General features: G+C 38.3%; 2 protein-coding genes across 9 annotated transcripts in view; one reads left to right on the top strand and one right to left on the bottom strand.

Annotated features, from left to right (window-relative positions):
- The first annotated feature begins 2107 nt into the window (after nt 1-2107).
- Nucleotides 2108-6132, top strand: Dnajc19 (DnaJ heat shock protein family (Hsp40) member C19). 3 transcript variants are annotated; one of them, XM_021158387.1, is made up of 6 exons: nt 2108-2276; nt 3173-3224; nt 3301-3374; nt 4163-4242; nt 4653-4723; nt 5959-6132. In XM_021158387.1, exons 1-6 carry the CDS (start codon nt 2274-2276, stop codon nt 6027-6029), a joined length of 351 nt encoding a protein of 116 aa, XP_021014046.1. In that variant the 5' UTR covers nt 2108-2273; the 3' UTR covers nt 6030-6132. The 3 variants fall into 3 exon arrangements, with proteins under 3 accessions (XP_021014046.1, XP_021014045.1, XP_021014047.1); XM_021158386.2 differs by having other exon boundaries at nt 4653-6132; XM_021158388.2 differs by lacking the exon at nt 3173-3224 and having other exon boundaries at nt 2114-2276.
- Nucleotides 6133-12794: 6662 nt separating this feature from the next.
- The window catches only part of Fxr1 (FMR1 autosomal homolog 1), a 50645-nt gene continuing 39372 nt past the window's right edge, over nt 12795-24067 (bottom strand). For 2 of the 6 annotated variants that reach the window (XM_021157371.2, XM_021157373.2), the window contains 5 exons: nt 20713-20916; nt 18436-18636; nt 17704-17784; nt 14525-14616; nt 12795-13865 (listed from right to left, as the gene is read on the bottom strand). In XM_021157371.2, coding sequence (XP_021013030.1) covers nt 13695-13865; nt 14525-14616; nt 17704-17784; nt 18436-18636; nt 20713-20916 — 749 coding nt within the window. In that variant the 3' untranslated portion in view covers nt 12795-13694. The remainder of the gene's footprint in view (nt 13866-14524; nt 14617-17703; nt 17785-18435; nt 18637-20712; nt 20917-24067) is intronic. The other 4 variants (XM_021157372.2, XM_021157374.2, XM_021157377.1 and 1 more) reach the window with 3 other exon arrangements.

Here is a 24067-nt window from a genome sequence, read left to right as displayed (position 1 = left end):
TCCCCACAAGGTGGTTTCTGAAATCTCTCCTTTACCTCTACCATTTAAAAAGTAAAGTGCTATTTCCACCAGCAGTGCTTGGGCCACTACTCACATGTATGCAAAATGAGGGAGCCATTTGCCCAACATATTGAACAGAAAAGGCAACTCAGACTGGATCAAAGACTGAAAAGTACAACATCCCTAAAAGAAAACCTAGGGCAAATCATTCATGCCATGGTTTTGTGTGAAACTCAAAGGCTCAGGTCAGAACAACAACAAAGAACCAAAAGGCCAGACAGCTGGACTTTATAAAAGTTTTAGGATGCTGAACCTCGAAACACACTGCCAGCAGAGTAAACATGCATCACATAGATGGGAGAAATAATAGCACACCATATCACACTGAGAAGTGATACCCAGAACACACAGAGAACTCCTGAATCTGAACAAATAAACATCACTACCCCAAAAAGGCGCGGGCAAAAGACTTGAATAGACATTTTTCCAAAGAGGCACATACATATTTATTAAGCATATAAAAAGGCATTCCATATTATTGATCAAAAGAAACTCAAGTCAAAAGTCCAATGAGTTACCACCACCCCATACTCATTAAGATGCCTGCAATTCAATAAAAACCAGAAACTATCAAATATGGCAAGGATGTGGATCGAGGCCTTCATCCACCAACTACCTTCCCTTTCAGGGATATAACAGTAACTATATTGATCACCTTTCCTTTGCTGTGGCAAAATGACTGGCAGAATTAACTCACATTGGAAAAGAAACTGCTTGGCTCACAGTCTCAGAGCTGACCATGCATAGTCATCTGGTCCCATTGTTTCTGGATGTGTGGTGACCGCAGACCTTTAGGATGGGGAACATCGGACCTTACAGCAGAGATGAATGATGGCCAAGAAGCAAAGAAAGGGAGGAGCTAGAGACAAGAACCTGCTCTGCATAACTATGATTCAGTCCCCATCACCTCCCCACCATCCACCAAGCCAAGACCCAACTGATCAATCCGCTCATCTTCTTAGAGCCCTTGCGATCCAGTTACCTTCCCAATACCATACCTCTAACACATCCCTGCCATGAGTTCTTAACACACACACACGAATCCATGCATGAGCCTGAGAGACAGTTCAGATTCAAAGCACAACAAGTTAAAGTCCAATCCTCACAGCATGCCTGGATTTCATGTCTGCCAACCTAGTCAGAATGGAAATAAGTCTCTGCCTAGTTTCTGTGCATCCATGACCACAGACATGACATTCCCCACAGCTACACCACAGAAACAACCCATGAGAAACGGAAAGATAAGCAAAATATGATACATCCACACAATGGACTTCTGACTACAAAGGGGAGAAGCTTGGGGAAGCAACAGGCGAAGACTGGCAAGATTAACATGAATTCATTGGCAAAGAACAGCTATCTTAGTTTCTAGCTTCCCTTGGGGTCACATAAGGCTTTTATATTCTCACAACTTACAGCCTTTATGCAAAAAGACAGCTCCTAGTCACTTTCCTTCTGGTCAAGTGCATTTGCCATCCTTGGGCCAAACAACCACATGCTGTGAGCAACACAGGTACAAGAAGCTCTTTTAATTACAAAAATAGTAAGTCAGGCTAAAACAGGAGAGAAAAAACACATGGTGAACACACAGCAGGAGCTGTATTTCTAGCGAACAAATCTACATAGCCTAAAGCAGACATCAGGAAGGAAGATGAAAAAAAAAAAAAAAAGACTGGAAAAAAATCATTTTCCATATAGTTTCTGATGTTTATAGATCTATGTCCCAAGCCAGAAGAAGAAAGATGCCTCTGCAGGCCATGAAGATCAGCCTTGTAGGGCTTCTTGACATCTACTGGCGACAGCCCAGGGCAGCAAAAGATGCACAGAAGACAAAATAAATGCCTCATGTGATAAACAACGCTACTTCCACGGGGTGGGAGGAATAACCTATATAAAGCAAAGTTAGGGAGATAAGTTTTAGCGGGAAAACCTGTTTTAGGGCCGGATATTGGACTTGCAAGTCAGGAGTCCAGGGCAGAGGGCATGGCCAGCCCCGCCCCAGTCCGACCTCTCGATCAACCGGAGTTGCTGAGGCCCTTTGTGCGGCACTTTGTGCGACAGTTCCGACGCACTTTACGGCCCCCCTGCCGTGTTGCGCGGCGCTGGTGGAAGTGGCGGCAGCGCTGGCTCGGCCCCGTCCTTCTCCACAGGCGTACTGTGGCGGTGGGCTCGCGCTGGGATGAGCGCGCGGTGCCGAGCGGCGGAGTGGAGTCATGGTGAGTGGTCGGCGCTGACGGGCTCCGAAGGGGCGCTGGGCGGATGCGGAGACCGACCTTTACTCCGGCCTCCGGTGGCTCCAGCTGACACCCCTCATCTGCTTGCAGGCAGGCACACGTTTGTGCCTCCTAGGAGGTCGGGCTGTTACCCCACTACCATCTCCGCACTCCTCCCCTCTTTACGGTGGAAATACCTTATGGGATCAGGGAGCCTTTGCAAGCACTGTTTCCAAATCCAGCAGAAATCTTATTTCCACCGGTCTTGTCTAAACTAGAAAGGGGTTCAAATGCCTGAGGGTTAAAGTTCTCTTCCATGGCTGAAAAATCACCATCTTACTGTTGTGGGTAAAGACGACTTACCCCTTTCTTCTTGGTGAAAACCCCATACTCTGACAATAAATTGTGGATAAAAATTGCATTAGTTTTTAATTTTTTTTAAAACAGGGTTTCACTTTGTAGTCCTGGCAGTCCCAGAACGTACAGAAATTCACCTGCCAATGTCTCCCAAGTCCGGGGACTAAATGCAGGCCGCCAATGTGCACCACGTCCAATTGCAGTAGTTTTAAAGGTATATTTCTACCAGAAAAATGTTTCTTCCAGCAGACCCTGTGCTGCACTCTGTAAAGTCCCAGTTGCTTAGAGAGCTAGTCGCAAATTCGTGGGCAGCCTGGACAATTTTAGCAAAACTCCACCTCAGAATAAAAGTGTTGGAACTTTGAGAAAGGCTGGAGTTGTAGGCACCTTACCAGCATGAGACACACACTAGGTTCCATCCCTAATCCTGCCCCAAAAGGGAAAAAGAACCCATCTTTCACCAAAATGAAGGTCGTGATGAGTTTGGCTGCAGAATAGGTAGCAATCAATAGTAGTGAAGACTTACTCTTCTCCATTACCAGGCCAGCACAGTGGTAGCAGTCGGATTGACCATTGCTGCTGCAGGATTTGCAGGTTTGTTTATGGGCTGGGGGTGGAGGAGTAGACTGGTTATGGATGAATTTGCTTATTCTGTTGCTTTTGGTTTTAGGCCGTTATGTTTTACAAGCCATGAAGCATGTGGAGCCTCAAGTAAAACAAGTTTTTCAGAGCCTACCAAAATCTGTAAGCGAACCTTCTTGCTAAGTAAATTGCCTGTATTTGAAGCCCGGAGCTTGCCTGTAAGGTGAATTCCACAGGTCCATGGAGCTCAGTGTGGTGTTGCAAACCTTGCAATGGGCCACACTAGGAGTTGGTTTTCACACGTGACAACTGAGGGTGGGTGGCCTTTGCAGATTTAGAACGATGACAGAGAGTTAGCAATTAACTTTACTACACATACTGTTGACCCAAGTTTATCTGTCCAGCTGCCTTTCCTCGTCTGTTGTGTCACATAGGATAGCTTCGCAGTGATGTTAGATAACGACTCTGAACTGGTTGTAAAGCACAAAGCTGCTGCTGTTCAGGACTTGGAGAGGCCATGCCATGGATAGCTTGGGCAGGAGCATAGGACCTTGCTGCACATGATCTCTACTAAGGTTAAGATTCTGATGGCATAAATTTCCTTACCATAAAGTCTTGTTTTAGTTGTTGCCTTGAATCTTTTAAAGATCTCCAGGTCGTCTTTTGAAACTGTTTTATGGGTCAAGTTTCTATCTGGAATATGGATGAGAGTGGTTTCCATGCACTCATCCTCCCCCCCCACCCCCACCTTATGTTCTCAAGACACTGTTCCAGTTTAGTTGCAAGAAATGGATGTTTAACACATCTTAAAATAGTTGGCTACCCCTGGTCAAGCTAAAGTGCCTTGGGAAGTACACTTGTAGTTCCCTGAAATGTACCACTTTCTTTAATGATTTAACCAGACTTCCATTTACTTCATTAATCTTTTCTTCCAATTCAATTTCTTTCAGGCATTCAGTGGTGGGTACTACAGAGGTGGATTTGAACCCAAAATGACAAAACGGGAAGCAGCATTAATATTAGGTGTAAGGTAAGATTTCTACTCAATTCTGAGATGTAGGGTAAGGTAATTCCTAGTAGTAACTGAGAATGAAGTAGTTGTTGGGGATTGTTGATCAGTGGAGCTTGATGTCATTCCTATAGAACTCACACATGTAACAGCCTGGGACAGTGCTCACTGCTGCCTGGAGTGATCCACAGTAAAGTCTACTCTGGTATGCAAGCTAAGCGTTGACTGAGGACTATGATGTCAGCTACATTTTTTAAAGCACTTTTGGCTCTTAAGAAGTGCATTTTACATCTGTTTCATACACAGCTTTTCAGAGTTTTGTTGCTTTACTAGTTTCTCAGTGTTTAACTTGACTCTTCTGTAATAGTTCATGTTGTTTTGTTTTTTTAAAGCAAACTAAAGCAACAAGTATGTTTTCCTTTTCAAATTAGCCCTACTGCCAATAAAGGGAAGATCAGGGATGCTCATCGCCGGATTATGCTCTTAAATCACCCAGACAAGGGTAAGCAACTTTTATTAATATACTGGACTGTTAATGGAATAGCTAATTCTTGGTGTTATGAATGTCTGTGTGTGAGCAGTTTCCCAGTTGTGGATCACATTGTAGTGTCTTAAATGAAATTCAGTACATATGGTGACGTTCTCTGCAGTGACACCTTGTCTCACCAAAATAAAGATATAATGAACAACAATGTAAGAACGACTGTGATTTGGCAGGAACAGTAAGCACTAATACCACTTTTAGGTTCTGTGTTTATGATAGAATGTCTTCCAGTCATGGAGGTGACAGTTCTGCTAGATAGTTTGGTTGGTTGGTTTTTAGGCCATCTTGTCACGCATCCAAGGTTGGCCTAAACCTTGGCCACCCTCCCTCATCCCCAAAAGCAGGGCTTAAGAAGTGCACCCCAACTCGGCTATGTTTTCAGTTTTCCTTTTTAGGTTTGCATTATTTTTGTTTAGACTCATAAATTTAATTAAGAAAAACTTAAGGGGCCTCTTAACGTGGTGTGGACACTTGTGACAGAATGCTTGGAAACCTATGAGCTATATTTGCTTTTATTCAAATACAGACTTCAAAGTAGCTTTAACTGGTAAAAACAGATTCTTTGAGCAGACCACAAAGACCTGTTGTCATGCACATGAAATTTAAATAGAACTGTTTAGTGTGTGACTTCACAATGTAAGGAATTTAGCTTGCAGACCTCGAAGTATTCTGTTCTGGATGGTAGTGGAGTCCACGTGTACACATTCTACTAGAATCCTCTTGACCCCTCTTTGATAGGGTTAGGACCACACTGCTCCATCACTTTAGCAAACAGCAAATCTAGATGACATTACAAAGAGTCAGCTAATATTGAGAGGAAAACTGAAGCATTATAGAATAGAAAACAGATAAGTCTTTCAACATAAGCTTTGAAGCCTATGGGAAGAACAGTGGATTATATCCACATATGCAGTAATGAGTAAGCTTAGAGTTCTGTAAGTGTGTATGTGGGAGGAGCCAGATCCTATTTAGACTTTAAGATTTCTTAAAAATGGTAAACTTTTGTGTGAAAACATCTCATTTCCCATTGATCTGATATTTTACCCTGTAATTTTGAGACCTATTTATAGTATCATAGTTGCTTTTTAATGAAGATACCATTTCTGTTACACCCTGGAATCCTTGAAATGCTTCTGACAAGACTTAGAATCTGTGCTCTAAACTGTGTCTCCCCCATCCCCTTTCTTCTATAGGAGGATCTCCTTATATAGCAGCCAAAATCAATGAAGCTAAAGACTTACTAGAAGGACAAGCTAAAAAATAAAGTAATCTGATGAATTTTAAGTCCATTAGTCTACTTATGAGCATGTTTTGTAATAAAATGCCTCAGAGCTATAACCCATGAAAATTGCTTGGCAAAAGCTAAATCAGTGTCTTGGTATATTTTGTTCAAACTTAAGGATTTCAAGAATTATGATTACAGACACACAACATTAGACTATAAATGCTGTTCATTACTGACTTAGCAAAGAAATTTGGCACTTGTTATATTTTCAAGGCTAAGGCCTTGCTCTGAGAATACCCCACTACAGTCAATTGAGACAGACAACATTAACTATTGAAAGCGGGATTCTTACCTTTGGGAGGTAAAACTCAAGGTACAACTGGCCCAGGTACTTGAACACTGTACTTAAGGCATTTTCACTGGGCAATTCAGATTCTGATAAATTAAGACAATATTTTTTTAAAAAAAGAGACAGTCTCAACCAGTCTCAATTATTATATAGCTCTGGCTGTCTTGCAACTTGCTATGTAGCCCATTCTGGCCTTGAACTCAGAGATCCACTTGGCAGTAGATCTGTCAGCCCACCCAGCTACATTAAAACTGTAATAGAAACCTTCCAGTATATAGATCCTGTCAGTTTTGTTGTTTAGCTACTAGTCCCTTGGAAATACTTGATAAAGTGTTCCTTTGTTTTGATTTTCAGTTATGACCAAGCTTATCTGTGACTGTAAATTTCCCTCAATTTTAAAACTTGAGAGCCAAGTGTAACACACACCTTTAATCCCAGCATTTAAGTGCTTTTGATTTTCAACCTCAACTGTTAATATTTTACATACTATAAACCACCCAAGTTAGACGGTCAATACTAAAGTATGTAAGTTGACCTGTACAGGTCAGGAGGTAAAACCCCTAGCCAGTGGTCCCTGTAGCACTTAACCTGTCAGCACTTTAAGCTAATGAGAGGGCTTTGCAGAGATCAAGGTGTTTCAATTCACTCAAGCTCACTAAAAGTTATTTTCTATCATACACCCTCTCGTAAAATCCTTAAAGTTTTTCTAGATTCTAGAGATTTTATGTAACTAACTCTCTCAAATCCCCCTCATGCTGGGGGGGGGGGGGAGGGAGGAGAAGAGGGGAGGTCCAAAGGTACATCTCATTTTTAGTCACAGCAAATAAAGAAAAAAAGTGTTCCTAGGGGAACTGGTTGTGAGGCTCTAGTCACATGCTTCTGTTTGAACAAGCCTTATGTGTTTTATAATATTAAACTCGGAAGCAGTGTAGCCCAACTTTTGTCATATACAGCCTTTCTTGTTTTGAGAAACACAGTACTTAACCACTAGTTAGGAGGATTAGAGAAATTACAAATAGGAACACAGCACATATTCTATTGCCTTATCTGAACACATGGCATTAGAGATGACCAGCAAATCATGTTTAGTATTGAAGTTTTATGTTAGCAAGCAGGTAGGAGTCCACAGATGATGATATCTAAAGCATTATGGCTTACTAACCTTTTATTTGCCCCTTTGAACTAATAAAAAAAATTTCAGAATTACAAATATGGCTCATCCACTAAGCCCTGCCCAGGTTTGACCCCTGACCCCCATATAGCACCTCAAAATCACCTGTTCACTAGTTCCAGGGGACCTGATACCATCTTCTGGCCTCACTAGGCACAGTCTACACATGGTACAAACACACACAGGCAAAACACTCACACAGATTAAAATTTTAAATGTTTCTATGAATGATATGGCAGAGTTGGCTACAATATAAAAGCAGGTTTTTGAAAAGTATTATAAAATGCCCACAAGGAGTCACTCATTAGCTGCAGAAAGGACTGCACTATAGGTGAAAGTACCTTTGAATGTCAAATGCTATGTATGCCTGTTAGAAGATGGGTGTGTCAAATCATTGAAAGCCTTTCCTACTAAGGAGCACAGCCAATCATTCTTTATTTTGGAGTTGACATCACTAGGATAGAAGTCGTAGCTTAACTCTCTAGAAATTTTACTTCTTTGGTAATGCCAACTAGACCAAGTAGTGCTGAAAGACAATTATCTTTGACTACTATTGATTTTTAGCAAATCCCCCAGCCTTTGACCATTCTGCAAATGACAAGGAATACTTAAGGAAGCAGGAACACAAAACTACCCCATTTTGTAAACTATTCCAGAAGGCCCATGGTTGTATCTGAGACCTTTTATACCTGTAGATTCTAAACCACTGACAAGTACAAGGGGAAAATACAATGAGCTGCTGCTCAACAAGGTAAGAAACTACAGCCAATGAACAGCTCAGTGGGTAAAGACAACTCGCAAGCCTGGCAAACTCAAGTTACTAACAGAGAGGATGGAGTGAACATCTCCCAAAATGTCCTCTGGCACAAATGTCCCACACTCATCCAAAAATGTATTTAAAAAAATAAATCCAGGAAAAACCCTAAACCCGTGAACTGCCATCCTTTAAATATGCCCTACCTCATATCTTACATAGCAAACAAAAATAAAATGAGAAAATGTTTCACTTCAAATAACTGATAGTGATTTGGGGCCAGACCATAGTGCAGTCTCAGATACAAAAGAGAATTTATAACACATCTTCTGGTGATGATCACTATAAAGATTGTTTTCCAGTTCAGAGACCGAATGCCATCATACTCATAGAAGTTATGGGAAATTTACAACTTCACTCAAGTTCAAGTAGCGTATAAACAACAGCATATAAAGCAAATCACAGGCTAGGTTTTAAAGATATTTAATATGCTCAAGTAGCTAAGACACTAGAGCAAGTAACCCTGAGTGCAGAAGACATCAATGCCCTTACTTTCTGTTGCTGAGGCAATGCCTTTTATCTGCTTAGAGCAGATTGTTGGCCCTAGAGATGGGATGCTAGTGCTTCTCTTAATTCCTCTACCCCAAGGATAGGCTGAGTTATGGTACGGTGTAATCTGGAACCTATTGGTAAGTGCTGCCACCATAGTAGTATTCTTGATGGTGGAATTAAAATAACTTTTCTTAAAAAGTACCAAATCAAGGCAAGATAGCTCAATCGGTGAAGTACTGATTGCCAAGCCTGACAACCTGAAGTTACCTCAGAACCTACATACAAGTCCAAAGGAATGTAAGTTTGGGGTAATAAATACTAATTAGCTTGTAACTAGTTTTTGTTTGTTTAGAACTACAAGATTAGTAAACAGAACAATTTTAGAAGTCATTAAGATACAACTACCAAAATAGTTAAAAATCATCCACTAAGTGACATAGTGGCAATGGGGCTAAAGCCAACTGATAAACTTGTAGGAAGGCTGCCAGGCTGAGAAAGAAGGGAGCCTAACAGGAAATATCAGGGATGAACATACCCAACACACCACTGTGAATACTTTCATACTCACAAGGTTATGGGTACCTAAGGTTAAAATGTTACTCTAGATTCCGTACATTAACATCTGAACAGCAGGAGGTTAGCTAGTACAGACCTTGTGATTATAGAGAATAATTGACAACATTATGTGCTTTTTACCTATAACATCTCAAATGTTCAAAATGAAGAATTAGACAATGGAAACCATAGTCAGGTTTGCCTGTACTTTCAGGTACACAGAAGGGTGGGACAGAATCTTTAAAAAGTCAAAGCCAGAGAGCTAGAGTGATGGCTCAGCAGTTAAGAGCACTGACTGCTCTTCTGAAGGTCCCAAGTTCAAATTCCAGCAACCACATGGTGGCTCACAACTATCTGTAATGGGATCTGATGACCTCTTCCGGTGTCTTAAGACAGCTACAGTGTACTTACATATAATAAATAAATAAATAAATCTTAAAAAAAAAAAAAAAAGTCAAAGCCAAACCCAGTCAACATCTAAGTCAACCGGTGCAGCCAGGTAGGCATGGTAGTTCGATGCACGAAGACCTGAGGCAGGAAGATTACTGGGAGTTTAAAGCTAAGATGAGCTGTACTTCTCCCCAAAATTTCAAAAGCTTAATTACAAAGAAAATAAGGCAGGATACAACTCTATGTCAAAGCCTTTCATGCCCAGGGCCCTGGCCTCAACCCCTAACATCACCAAAAATGAGTAATTTTAAATGGCATTTTATTACAGTTCACATGTACCTCCATCATCCAGCTTTGATGGCTAACACCAACTCCTTCCTGAATTCCTAGTGCTTTTACTTAAAACGTATAATTTATTTGACAGAAACTGTCAGTAGTTGACCATCGTTGAATTCTAAGTGTAATAATTTAGAATAAATAACAATTAAGTTTAACAGGCATGTTTCAACCAATAGTAAGTACATACTTACAAGTTAACACCACTTGCTCAAGGACTGCTTGTATCAAACTGGAATTGATTTCAACAGATTAATGCAAACTCTTGCCAAGTATTAAACAGGTTAGGAGCAATACCCTGATTAAACCTGTTAGCAGGTAATGAAACTGGTGTGGGGGACTCCAAGCCAAAAAAGAAGCACATTAGGACTGGATGAGATTTTAAAATAAACATCCTATCCTTTTCAAATTCTACACAGCTCCAAGTAATAAAAACTGTAACCCTCCTTTAAAGATGTCGCCTTTGCCTTCACACATCGCCAGTCTCCTATTTACTTTTCCTTAGCACACACACACACACCAAGTCTTTAGGAATGCTAATTAGGATTTTTAAGCCACAAGAAAATTGGAATGTCTGCAGAGGACGTACCAACTTCTCCAGACTTTCCTCAGGCTATCTAATGCCCTAGTCAAGTCGCAGGCAGCTGTAGCAGCTGTTTTGGCTTAAGGGTGATGGAAGGATGCAGAAGAGTAAATAAACCATCTAGTGCTTCTCACCTCTCACTCAGTGCCTGATATGCTTGAGTTCTTCTGCTTTAAAAGCCCAGTATCGCCATCTGCACTTTTTAAAAGTAACTCATTTCAGCAAGCTCCCTTGCTTTGACTCCACAGCACCTAAAGTAAATCACTAAGAACCCAATGGACTGACATGCTGCTGAATTCCACATTAGAAATTTGTTTTTGCATCTCTACTTGGACTTTCTTCCCCGTAAGAAATTTCAGGAAACCCAGATCATTTTTGACCCTACCATAATCTGCATTCCCACTTCACAGTCAGTTCAGGTTTATATGGAATCCCATGTTGCCTACATCAGTGCTTTGGGCTGCACACACCCTTTTCAGAATACACTTTTCTGATTTCACATTTTGTGTAGTATGTGCAAGGATAATTTAACCAGGCTGGCATCCAAAACACCAGAGGCCAACCTGAATCGACATGTTAGCCCTGGGGAGGTGGCTTTTTACTGACCCTAAATAAAACTGACTAATCCATCTGTAAGAAAAACAAAAACCCAAGAACTTACAATTCTTTAGTGCCTCTTTGGGTTAAGTCACTGGTTGGTTATTTTCAGGTAATGAAATATCAGCTCTTGAAAGAATCCTTACCCAAACAAAACAAAACAAAAAAACCAAAAATAGCCGGGCATGGTTGTGCACGCCTTTGATCCCAGCACTTGAGAGGCAGAGGCAGGTGGATTTCTGAGTTTGAGGCCAGCCTGGTCTACAGAGTGAGTTCCAGGACAGCCAGGGCTACACAGAGAAACCCTGTCTCGAAAAACAAAAACAAACAAACAAAAAAGATTCCTTACTATGTCCTATTCAAGTGTTTCAGCTGTACTTGATTTTTAAGATAGTTTAATCTTTATGACAAAAAGATCTTGGAGAATTTTGATTAGGGATGAAAATAAAAAGAACTATACTTTCTTAGTGTCATATTTCCCAGCCTGGGAATTAAAACTCTTTGTGGGCTAAGGATGTAGCTTAATGGTAAAACACTTCAAGTCCCAATAGACACAAACTTCTCTTTGTTACAACTCATGGTTAAATTTGTAACTCATGTACACAGAACCAAGTAATTAAAAAGCCAATTATTTAAATTGTTTTCAATACTTTGAAAGTGAGGTTATGGTTATTTAATCTGGTATACCTGTTCTATACAGAGTGCAAGAATTTCACTATACATAACTCACTTCAAAGTTCTACTATCTGTACTTTACAGGTTTTTTTGTTTGTTTTTTTTTTAAATCTCCTATCAGTGCATGTTAATATCAATTAGAATGTACGTGACATCTAATGGCCCGTTTGTAACTATATGTGAATTATCCTTCATTTATAAAACAAGTTCAACATTTTTATGGACATAATTAACAAATTATGCACATAAAAAAAAACCTTCAAATGACACAAAGTACATGTCCAGTGGGAGCAGAGCCCTAAGTCCATAAATACGCAATTTACAACCATGGAAGTATATGTGTATCATTAAACTGCCACCTGAAAATGCTTCATAAAATTAAGTCTCCCGAATGAAAGCTCTTTAAACTTTTAATTACTGATTTTCAATCACTGGTACGAAAACCTTCAAAGTCATTTATCACTCAAAAAGCACATTATCAGCCTATTAAAAACTGCTTACCATAATTTAAAAATAGTTTTTAATAAAGAACTAAAGGCAAAAGTGAAAAGCTTATCTTCTGCCTCCCATATCTTCCACAAATTGCCTTTGATTAGAATTTAATACAAAGATGTTTCTCTAATGGCAAAGACATTATACATTTCCTACATCATTTACTAGCCAAAACCTTAAGTGTTAAGATTCTGGAGGGTTCATTACAAATGATTAAATGGTTAGATTTTAACACTAAATCTGAGAAACAAAATAACTGCTTCTGAAAAGCAATCAAAGAATGCTATCTATTCTAGGCCTGTAAGTACTCCTACTACTTTCAAACAATTGGCATAAAAAGTAGAAAGTTAAAAATCAGCAAATGGAAGATCAAAGTTTATTTTACTACCTGCATACAAAAACATATTGCACATCAAACAACCAAAATCAAAAAAAGGGGGGAAGGAAAAAAAAAAGAAAAAAAAAGGGTAGAAAGAAAATGTGAAAGGTACTCTACTGAAGACTAAACATGTAGTTTATACAGAATAAACCTTCTGGAAATTGATCTTTTCAGTAGTTCAGGCTATGTCTGAATGGACATGACTAGTCAGCTTAGTGTTTCAACTAAAGCTATGTTTGATTTTTAAATACTGTACACTTTAATAAATAAACCAAACAAAGCCTCAATGTAGAACAGTCACTGCCAATATCACCCAGTATCCCTGCAGATGAGTTAACATGTATTTCCAGTGGTCTGCAGAATTGCCTCTACAAACAGCATTTAAAAAACACATTAAACAGACCAGTTTCCAGACTAAACTAATGAAGAAATTACAATTCAGTGCAAAATATTTTAGACTGCTTCATTCTAGTTTTTCCTCGGGTGAAGAAGTGGTTGCATATTATTAAAAATGTAACAAAAGCAGCTAATGCTTTCATAAAGAATATTACGTTAGGGACCCCACCCCACCCACCTCCCCCCATCTCTGCCATATTTTGAAAACAAAATAACATTTCCTATAGCCAGCAACTTTTTTTAATGTTACATATACTATTCTCAAGGCACATCTGATGATATATTTTTAACACAGTAGGTGTCAAAGTATGTTTAACATATGATTTCTTCAGGATCCCTCCCCTTTCTGAATTCCAAATGGAGGAACTGAAAGTGCGATGTAAGACTGGCGATCCGTATTCTATCTTTGGCAAGCTTGTACAAGCACTATTGTAACTGTAATGTAAAAGAACTGTAAACTAGGAACTTCCTTCAGTTATGAGACACCATTCAGGACTGCTGCTTCTTGAGTGCTGTCTTCTTTTAAGGTCTTAGTCTTTTCTTCTCCCAGAGTACGCGGTAGCTTAGGAATTTCATCGCCAGAAGCGCTAGTTGGACCATTTATTGCCTTTTCTGAAGGACCATGCTCTTCAATCACATCTTTTGCCTGTCAAAGGGAGACAACTTTTTCAACATCTTTATAAAGAAATCTGTAGCTGAGGAGGAAAATAACTATAAACATTAGCTTTTAAAAATAGGATAACTTTCATATGCCATAAAGAAAGTATTTAATACTTAAAACAAATACCAATGCACTCCAGTATCAGGGTTTTAAAACTATGTATTATTCTAGTGCCTCTGAGTGCCCACATCACAGAAAGCACCTGCACTGTCCAATGAAACCTGTACCTAGTATTATGACCATTGGGACGTTCACCATATAAATGGTGTAAAAGAGTCAATACAGCAAGCAGAACAACAATCAGCCATTTTACTCACCTTTTTGAAACTCACGTATAAATCACTGAAAACATTGAATACAAATGAAACTTAAAAGGTCTATTCCCACTACTGACAAGAAGTACACACAGCCTTCTAATTATCAATCAAGTAAATACTAAAGTGCTATCTATCTGGCCAATGTCTTAGGCTCAAGCATGCATATCTTCATTTATCAGGGGCCTGGGATAGAAACAAGGATCTTCTTTAAATATCATCTCTTAAGGGAAACAACTGACCATACAGCAATTAAAAAATAAATAAATCTAAACAATACGGAAATCATAAAAAACGAAACAAAAACCCTACAGGTTAAATTCTCCTTACCATTTCTTTCTTGTTTTTAGCCAAAGTTTCCCTTGGGAGGTTTCTTTGTCTGCTCTGAGACTCAGCTCTAGAAATATAATCTGCAACTGTGACTGTTAAAGATGAGAAAAAAATTACAGGTGTTGAAAAATATTTCTAAGTTCTATTATGGATAAAGAATAATTTCACTATTAAAGTAAACTAGTGGTGGGTCACCCAATTTCAAAATTTTACGCTGGGTACCCACCTCCGAACAAAAGCAAAGCTTGAAAAAATGTGTCTGATTTTAGTACTGGCAATAGAAAAATCCTTCTCAGCTGGAACCTGAAGAAATCTAGACTAACGTCCTTTTTCCCAGGAATCCAGCTATCTCCTGGTTTATCTAAGGTTGTGGGACGAATGTGGTGTAGCAGCCCACCACCAAGAACCGCACTTCGAGTGCAGTGCTCTAAGTGCAGAGGCTATCTGCAGCAATGGGGGATGGGGCAATGGTGATTCAGATCACAGTGAGGGGAGTAAAAGTTTGAAAGCTTTGTGTTTTGGTTATCTCTCTGCCCCAGGAAAAAACAGCACAATCAAGGTGTTCAAGTGTGTTATTCTCTGTTTCCTTCCTAACATTTCATGCTAGACAGTAGTATTTAAACGAGTTGATGTTCTGACTTGAAGGAAGTACAGGCAAATTAAGACAATAAACCATAATCCTCAGCATGTAGTGGACACAGGGTGGGAAAGGAACACTGGTAACAGAGATGCTGTCCCATCAACTCTGCTATCTTGCTAGGTCTGAGGCATGAGATTAATCAAATAAAGCAATGACCCTATCTATCTATCATTCTAATAAATGGCCTCTGTTGTATTAGTACAACACTGGCCTCAGGTCTTGAAACTCAAAATCCTAACTTTGTATTATTTCCTATCGCAAACTAGATTTAAGAAAGCCCTAAATTAAAAATAAAAAACAAGTCAATTTTACATTATTTTAAGCCACTGCACTATGTTTGTGTAGAATTGGTCCACTAGACCAACTAACAAAATAAATACAGTAAAGGGCTGAATTGTATTTTACAATTCATTCATCTTAATAATGCATGACCTAACATAAAAACTGGAGAATTTCCTACTAACTCATTACTTAATGAACTTTAAAAATTTATTAAGCATCTTGAATCAAAACTTTATTAGAAAACTATAGATATTTGAAATCTAAAGCTGCTTTCCTTCAAAGTTATAAGGAAATGTTCATTATGAAGCCTTTAAATAGCTTCTCACTTTAAAATCACTGCCAAAAAATGTACAAACATGTTTAGCACTATGCTGGGGTATTAGTCTACTCTACAGGGTGACAGCACTGTCCTGAGAATGACTGTAACCATAGGTGGGAATAACATGCCAATGAATATGGTTTTCATGGTGCAGACCTCAGTTGACACCTGAGAACGGCATCTACTTCAGGATGCTGCTGCACAAACAGGCATAGTGCTCAATTTAAATGTGTGCAAACAGTTCTTAGGCTCTCGCTCATCTATCCCTATACAGAAAAAAACACTGTGTAGTTATTAGTAGTCCAAAGTTTAGCAAGTGGCACTTAGTTCTGTTCCTTGCCCCCAAATAAAAGAGAGCCAGTTAAGAAACTTGTTTTATAGTTCTTATGCAATACAACCCCTTAAAATTCAATAGAAGTTTAAATTTCAAGAAAAAAAAATCTAAGCAATTTTATGGTGTAATCGGGACCCTGGGCTTAAGAATCAGTTGAGACCACCAGAGTGTCATACTGTCTAAGTAGAAGAAAGACCACTCAATGGTTATTTACATAGACATAAGAACTAGAAATTTGAGCCAAATGAAAAACAACTATCAGCTGTTTCCCTGGACTGCTGCTGGGAAACAAGAAACTCTGAAGAAGGGGTTGAAATAAAAGAATTTGAAAAGAGAAAACACAATGGTTCCTAAGAACAGTAAAAACAAATCAGATATAGTATGCAACAGCACATCACTGTTAAAATTACCAAAACTCCAAATTATTCATTTTAGTTAATTCCATTCAAAATCATCTAACTCTTTTGGAAGAAATTCTGCTAGGATATTTTTGTGTCTGTACATTTAACTATGATCACTGGCTTAAGTTATAGTGAAAGTCATTCCAAGTTAGCGAGCCCATACTAATAGCCTGAATTTTCTATCTTGCAAAAAAGTAGGGTCAAAAAATCTTCACTGCTGTGCTACTTTCAAAGCTGAAATTTATGACCTCTTCAACTAAAATACATCCCTAACATTAAGAAGGAAAAGGAATATAAAGGGAAAACAAATTTCCTGGACACTAGCTTTGATAGTGTACAGTTTTAAACACAAACTCTTCATACTGAATACCCTTTACTAATTCCCAGGTCTCTACAACCTCTGCAGTGCAACATTTACAATGTCCATTATTTGGAGAGGGGGGAGGGGGGTAGAGAACACACATGAAAGAGTATGTTTTGGAAAGAATGCAAAAATTAGTTGGTTTGAAAGGGGTTTATTTCTACTATACACAATTTCTTCATGGTGAATATACAGTGATTCTCTGTACATAGGAAATGAATTGTGTTCAAAGTAATAGACATAGCAAACAAGTTTCTTTCCAGTTACCAAAACTTGTGACAACATAAAATACTGAATGAAACTAAGTAAGTACTATTTGAATGGTTAGTATGTGTCAAAGAAAAAGCACCACACTACAGTAACACAAAAACATTAACATGCATCCTCTTTTAAAGAAAAAGACACTTCTACATTTTATTTTAAAATTTTGAGTATTGTAATTCCCACCAAATGAAGAGCTCAATCTATAGTAAGCAGGCACCATGTAAAAAATTGCCTAGTTTTGCCAATCAACCTCAACACAATTCACACCATAGTCCCTGCAATGGCAGTTCCCATCTGAAAGCTGAAGAATCTGCCAGCTGAATAAAAAGTAAAGGTACTGAAATTCTGCCCATGTAAGAAATTAAGACACAACATTAGTTCACTTAAGACTAGATACTAAACATTTACACTGGGAAGGAAGAATGCATTTTCTTGAGCAGCATTATTAGTTGAATAAATTATGCAATGCAAATTCTGAATGTATACACACATGTGAACATATAACTATATTTAGAATGCAGACACATGACATTTTTTTCATGCTTGTGACCTGACACCAACAGGCCCACTCAAGTTACCTGGCTGTCTATCTTCTGCCTGACCCCTGAAACGACGCCTGCGGCTACGATTGCGTCGCTGGGGTTTTTTTTCACTATCATCTGTAATTGCAAAGTTTACCATCAACTATTCTGACAAAAAATAAACAAAAAACAAACAAAAAATTTCTTTCCTTATTTAATGAAGGGAAAGAGAAACTTTTAATTAAACATCAAAGATAAAGCATATACAATACTGACAAAGAATTATACACATTTTTTGCAGCATAAAGCACTGCCCTCTGGAAATTAAGAGGGCAAACTGCCATGTAATTGAAACCACCACCATCATTCAGAAATATAAGATATCTCTCCAACATTACCCTGGGTCTCAAAGCTAATGACATTTCAGCCCCTTATTAATAAATGCTAGGTTTTTGCAGCCCCCATAAATATGTACTATAATTATTAAAGAGGGAGGGACTAAAACAGTTAAGTTTTGTTTGTAGACAGATCAACTGAGTATTTAGGTTGATTTAATGGTATGAAAGGGCACTTTAAGGAATCCTCCCAGTTCAGATAGTCTGACAAATATGAAAATGAGTGCCCAAGATAGCAGCCATATCCCTCATTTAAAGTAAACACTAAAAAGAAAAAGAGGGGAAAAAAAAAAAAAAACATTTGTGAATTCTATAGAAAAAAAGAAAGGCTTCATCCATTATCAACACAATGCAATCACACACACTCTCAACTCTTCCCTAAATGCTTACATACCTAGCCCATTTTCATTAACTGAGGCTGTATCAGATTCAGTCATTCCATCCATCAGAACAGCATCTTCATCAGTCCTCCGTCTACGAGACCGCCTACGACGGTTAGTACTGTGGTGAGATTCGCTGGCGTCAGTGTCTGCAGTCTGATCTGATTCTGTATTATCAAGTAAGCTGTATGGATTGCTGTCTGGATCTTTGAGCACTATATTCATGTCAGAGGCAAGAAATATTCATTTAAGAGGACATCAGTTAAGAACGCTCCATCTACTGAATGAACTACATGCACTAATACCCCCCAATAAAATATAGGTCTGAAATTTAAATAAAAAAAAACCCTTAACACTAATTTATCTGGAAAGTAGTAATGATTAAATAAAACTTTAATGAGAATGAAAATTTGTAAAACAAAAATTATGCTTACTTTATAAGTTTCCTAATGTTTCCTTTGAATTGTTTACAAAAATAGTAAGTCTCTCTACATCTTGAGATCAAAATTACAAGGGAAGGGATGTATATTAAACATGTATGGTTCTATTTTTTCCCTATTGCTGTGCCTCAAATAAATGTAAACTATTTACATGGCATTTTCACAGTATTAGATATTGATAATCTAGAGATAATATAGAATGATATACAAGTATGTGCAAAGATCACTAATATATTTTTCATAAAGAATTAAAAAAAAACAAAACCACGAGTATTCTTGAGCTCAATCCCCCATGGATAGTGAAGGATGACTATATCAGAAATTACACTACCTACTAATTATGGCACTCATAAGTTAATCCTACTTAGAGTAGAAAAATAAAAACCAAGAGAAAGAATGTCATGATTCTAAGAGAACCATTGTTCCTTACATTGCTGATATTTTGTGCTATTAGATTATTCCAAATAAAAGAAAATAAACCATCTGCACCCAAGACCTAAGTATGAACTGAAACAACCAAACCAAGTCTATACAGGCATCTAAATCCGGCTCAAAGTGTAACTGGCTATAGAAAGGACAACACTGAAACACCTAACTTGTAATCCAACTTGAAAAACAAACCATGGGGTGAAGTTAGAAAAGAACAGTGTCAAGATACAAATAAAAAGAAAAGTGCCCATCTTACCTATATGCATCTACTGCTTCCAACATTCAAATTACAGAAGAAATTCACCTAATCACGATTACTCCTAAGTTTTCCTTGATAAGTTAGCAAGCTAGTGTCTTAGCAAAAAATACTGAGTTTACCTATTAATCATAAACACTAGGTAAAATACATTTACTTTGCAATTCCACAAAATAATTGTTTAATATTACAGTATAGAGTGCATTTTAATACAAAAATTACTTTTCTGAAAAAACTAAGTTAAAATTTCCTAGGGCCCAATGAAAATTGTAATCCAATTAGAGCCAAAGTCTTCCCTTCATTTTATGCCTATTTGTTCCAGTTTCTGTACATTTACATGTATTTTTAACATGCACAGACTATGCTAAGATTTAAGATAGAATTTTAAATGAGACATTTAATCATTATAACTATTAAATATGACCTTCTAAAAGGACAATGAATAATGCTAACACACAATGTATTAAACTAATCTAGGCTATGTATTCCTGGAAAGCCTCTCCTTCTGTCTAGTCTACTCAGAAAGAGAACTCTGTCAACAATTACTATTCCATGATAAAAAAATAATCAAGTGATCGCAGCCAACATATGCTTGAGCATACGAAGTCTTTAGTCATCTCTACACGGTATCTATGAACATATGGTGTGCCCACACACACCCACAGATCCACAAGAGGGCACCAGATCCTCCAGAGCTGGAGTTACAGTGTTGTGAGTAGCAACATGGTGGGTGCTAGGAGCTTAATTCTCTACAACAGCAGTAACAGTTCTTAATTGCTGAGTCAACTCTCTAGTTCCTCTATATGACTCTATATGGTTCAATTACTCAATAAATTTTTCTTAAGAACTGAGTCCACATGTTTCTTTCTTCAAAGTGTAGCAAAACTTTTTGGGAAAACAAGTAAAGTATTAGCTAATTGTCAAAGATCTCAAAAGGGGAAAGGATAAACATGACTCTCAAAGCCTGACTTCTTAAGGAGACCTTCACTGGGAATTACTCTTCACAACATTTACCAGATGAATTGCTATACAGTCTACTATTTACTCTAAGACAGTAAGCAGAATCACAAACTTCCAAATATATATGGCCCTGAAAGAAGGAATAACCTTTGCCGGATTATATTGTTTACAAAGCATGAATGCTGATGTAGTATGTAAAAGACTACCAGAACTGATGGAGGATTTGCCACCACGTGGTCCACCGCGACCTCGTCCCCCAGAAACACTTCTGCCTCTTCCTCCTGGGCGTCTCCTGCTGTCTCGCTGATGTCGAGTCTCTCGATCATCTTCTCCTGCCAATGACCAATCACTCAGCTCATCTTTACGCTCAGATTCTGTTTCGGAGGGGTTAGACAGCTCAGAATTTGTACCTTTGGGGAAAGACAATATATAAGCCAATTAGAAGCACATAAACAGAAATGCTAAAAAGTTTTTAAAACAGGATCTGCTAAGCATCATTTACATAAAGAAGTATAGTAACTGCTCCAAAGAGAGCAAAATTAAAAGTAAACTTTAAATTTATTTTAAGTGTAATTATCAGATTCAGCTAAGCAGTAAGAGAAAATGTATACATGAAAATGCAGTTAATAAAAAGGTTTCTGCCAATTTTAAAATTGCTAGCTTAAATTATCAGTATGTTAGCCAATACCTAAAAATTAACATTTAGAAAAAAACTAAGTTTTAATCAATAGTTATTTCCATTATTTCTGACTTGAGTATTTTTTTTCTCACACATTTTAATTTCTCTCCAATCAGAACACTTCTTGTAACTGATAATCTTAAGAAGTTAGGAATGTACTTGTCAGTTAAATGTTTTCCTATTGCCTCAGATCAGCATAATGATGTTGTTTCTGAGAAAATAGCTACTACCTAATAGAACAGAAGACACCGACTACTGAAATGAAATTTACATAATTATCTCCTGCAGAAACTGACTTCCAAATTCACACCAATTTAACTGAAAACAGAATCCCTCCCCTTCTTATTGCCATGTGGTTACTTTTCTCAACATTTTCCTCTATAGATCTACAGTGAAAAGGTCCCAAATGTCTGAGTGTGCAGAAAATTCCTTTTTATGATACATTATTTTGAAGTTTAATTGGCTAGACTTCCACATATGATTTCATGAAATCAATGTATTTAAACTACACGAGCATTTGACAGTAGTAGTAAACCCTGACACAGAAGTAATAAGGTGCAGGAAAAGTGGACTCTACCAATACAAATGACAGAGCAGAAGATGGAACACAAAAGACAGTTTAGGGGGAAAAAAATCCAGTTTTTCATTCAACTGTTTGTTGGAATGAGATCTCATAGAAGAGAATAAAGTACACATTTAACAATGATTTGTTCGAATGACAAAAACACTTAATACTGTCACTGTTGAAGTAGACGATTATCTAAGAAATAGTGAAACAAATTTGGGCTAAAATGTAAAGGTAAATCAGTCTTAATAAACTATTTTATCTTACCCAAGGATAAAAGCAAGGAAATTACTCTTTAAACTTAACCTAAATTCAGTGGGGTTTTTTTGTTTGTTTGTTTGTTTTTTTGAGACAGGGTTTCTCTGTGTAGCCCTGGCTGTCCTGGAACTCACTCTGTAGACCAGGCTGGCCTCGAACTCAGAAATCCGCCTGTCTCTGCCTCCCAAGTGCTGGGATTAAAGACGTGCGCCACCACGCCTGGCTAAATTCAGTATTTTATGAGACTAATATCTCACACACACAACATTGTTGATGGACTGGCTAATATTCATATTTCATGATCACAAAAAGTCAAGTGTAAGGCTACACCATGAGATGAGAAGATTGCCCTAAAATACTTGGGTGGGCTCCAACGGGCTCATGGGTCTATAAGACCCATGCCATAAAGATGGCAGAATGAAGACTGTTACATCACTGGCAATTTAGACCAGAGGCAGGCAGTCATAAGCCTGGAAATGTCAAGCAAGCAGGTTCTATCGAACTTCCAAACAAACAAACAAAAAAACCCAACACAACACCTGCAGTCTAAGTGATGGGTGCGAGGTTAGCCCAGTGCGACAATGGTCAGTTTTACAGTAATAAGGCTGTGCTGGTCATGCCTCTAGGTTGCTATACATTAGTGATTACAGCACTGAAAACAATATAGCCACTTCAACATCTCAATCTTATCGTACAAGCAGGATATAAGGAAAGAAATCACAGAAAAGCCTTTAAAAATGAGCCATGACACTCACAATCACAGCTTGCTTTCATCTAAATTCCATAATCAGGCTTTTCTCTACAACTTCTATCACTCTTTTTTTTGTTTGTTTTTTGTTTTTTGAGACAGGGTTTCTCTGTGTAGCCCTGGCTGTCCTGGAACTCACTCTGTAGACCAGGCTGGCCTCGAACTCAGAAATCCACCTGCCTCTGCCACCCGAGTGCTGGGATTAAAGGTGTGCGCCACCACCTGCTTCTGACCATTTTAAATGGTCATTTGATAAAAATGTACATTAAAAATGCTTTATTATAACCAAGATCTGATAAACTTCTAAGATTGAACTAAATTTAGCACAACATTAGAAATGTTGTACTAGTATCCATTTCTTAAAAAATGTTAATACTGCCCAGTCCTTTTGAAAAGTGCTCAAAAACAGCTGTAATTAAATTCAAATGGTCCTTTCTCTCAAGTTACTTCAAAACTACAATGTTTCTTGTTCCACAAACCTAAGCCTGCCATCTGCGGAGCATTTTCTGAACCAGATTTCAGAACCTTTGCCATTTCTCCATCTATTTATTATCTATACCTCAGCCACCTTACCAGAGTGCCTCCCTCATCAATAAGCAGAGGCATCAGACACTAATCAATCTGTTTAATGGCTTTTCACTCCTGCTATACAAAAGCCATATCTGATTGTCAATTTATAATTTTTTGGGGGGGGGGGGGAGGGGAGGTTCGAGAAAGGGTTTCTGTGTAGCCCTGGTTGTCCTGGAACTCACTTTGTAGACCAGGCTGGCCTCGAACTCTGAAATCCGCCTGCATCTGCCTCCCGAGTGCTGGGATTAAAGGTGTGCGCCACCACCGCCCAGCATTAACTACTAGTATTAAATACACTTTTGGACATACACCACTAGCTTACAATTCTTCATCTTTTACACACTCAACACTATATTAGAATTTTATTTGCAAACTTTAATACAGTGTTTATGAAAACAGAAATACACCAAGAAAATGAAATACTTGAACATAAAGTTGCAGCACTAGAGGGAAGGGATACTTCAGCCTTCCACCTGCACAGTGAATGTAAAAAGCACAGGTGCACTACATCAGTAGATTCCTTTGTTAAATGAAAAGTGTGGATCTGAACCTGCACTGTGCACACCTGAATTCACCTCTACTTTCTGTAAATGCTTCCTACTTTGGCCTAGGTTCATGAGTATTTTCTCTAAACAAGATGAACACAGGGAGAAGAGAAGAAAAGAACAGAAAAAGCAAATGAAGAGGGATGGGCAGGAGATCAGGTCACAGCTAATATCCAAGTCCAAATGAAGAAAGATG

The sequence above is a fragment of the Mus caroli genome, chromosome 3 (genome assembly GCF_900094665.2).
Source record: "Mus caroli chromosome 3, CAROLI_EIJ_v1.1, whole genome shotgun sequence".
Classification (NCBI taxonomy): domain Eukaryota; kingdom Metazoa; phylum Chordata; class Mammalia; order Rodentia; family Muridae; genus Mus; species Mus caroli.
Note: the sequence above shows the minus strand (reverse complement) of the source record. Positions and strands in the feature narration are given on the sequence as shown.

What these genes read in the sequence shown, in the direction of transcription:
- Dnajc19 (XM_021158386.2), top strand. An exon ending in TTCAGAGCCTACCAAAATCT is followed by an intron (nt 3,375 to 4,162) that starts GTAAGCGAACCT and finishes AATTTCTTTCAG; the next exon opens with GCATTCAGTGGTGGGTACTA. An exon ending in GCATTAATATTAGGTGTAAG is followed by an intron (nt 4,243 to 4,652) that starts GTAAGATTTCTA and finishes TTTTCAAATTAG; the next exon opens with CCCTACTGCCAATAAAGGGA.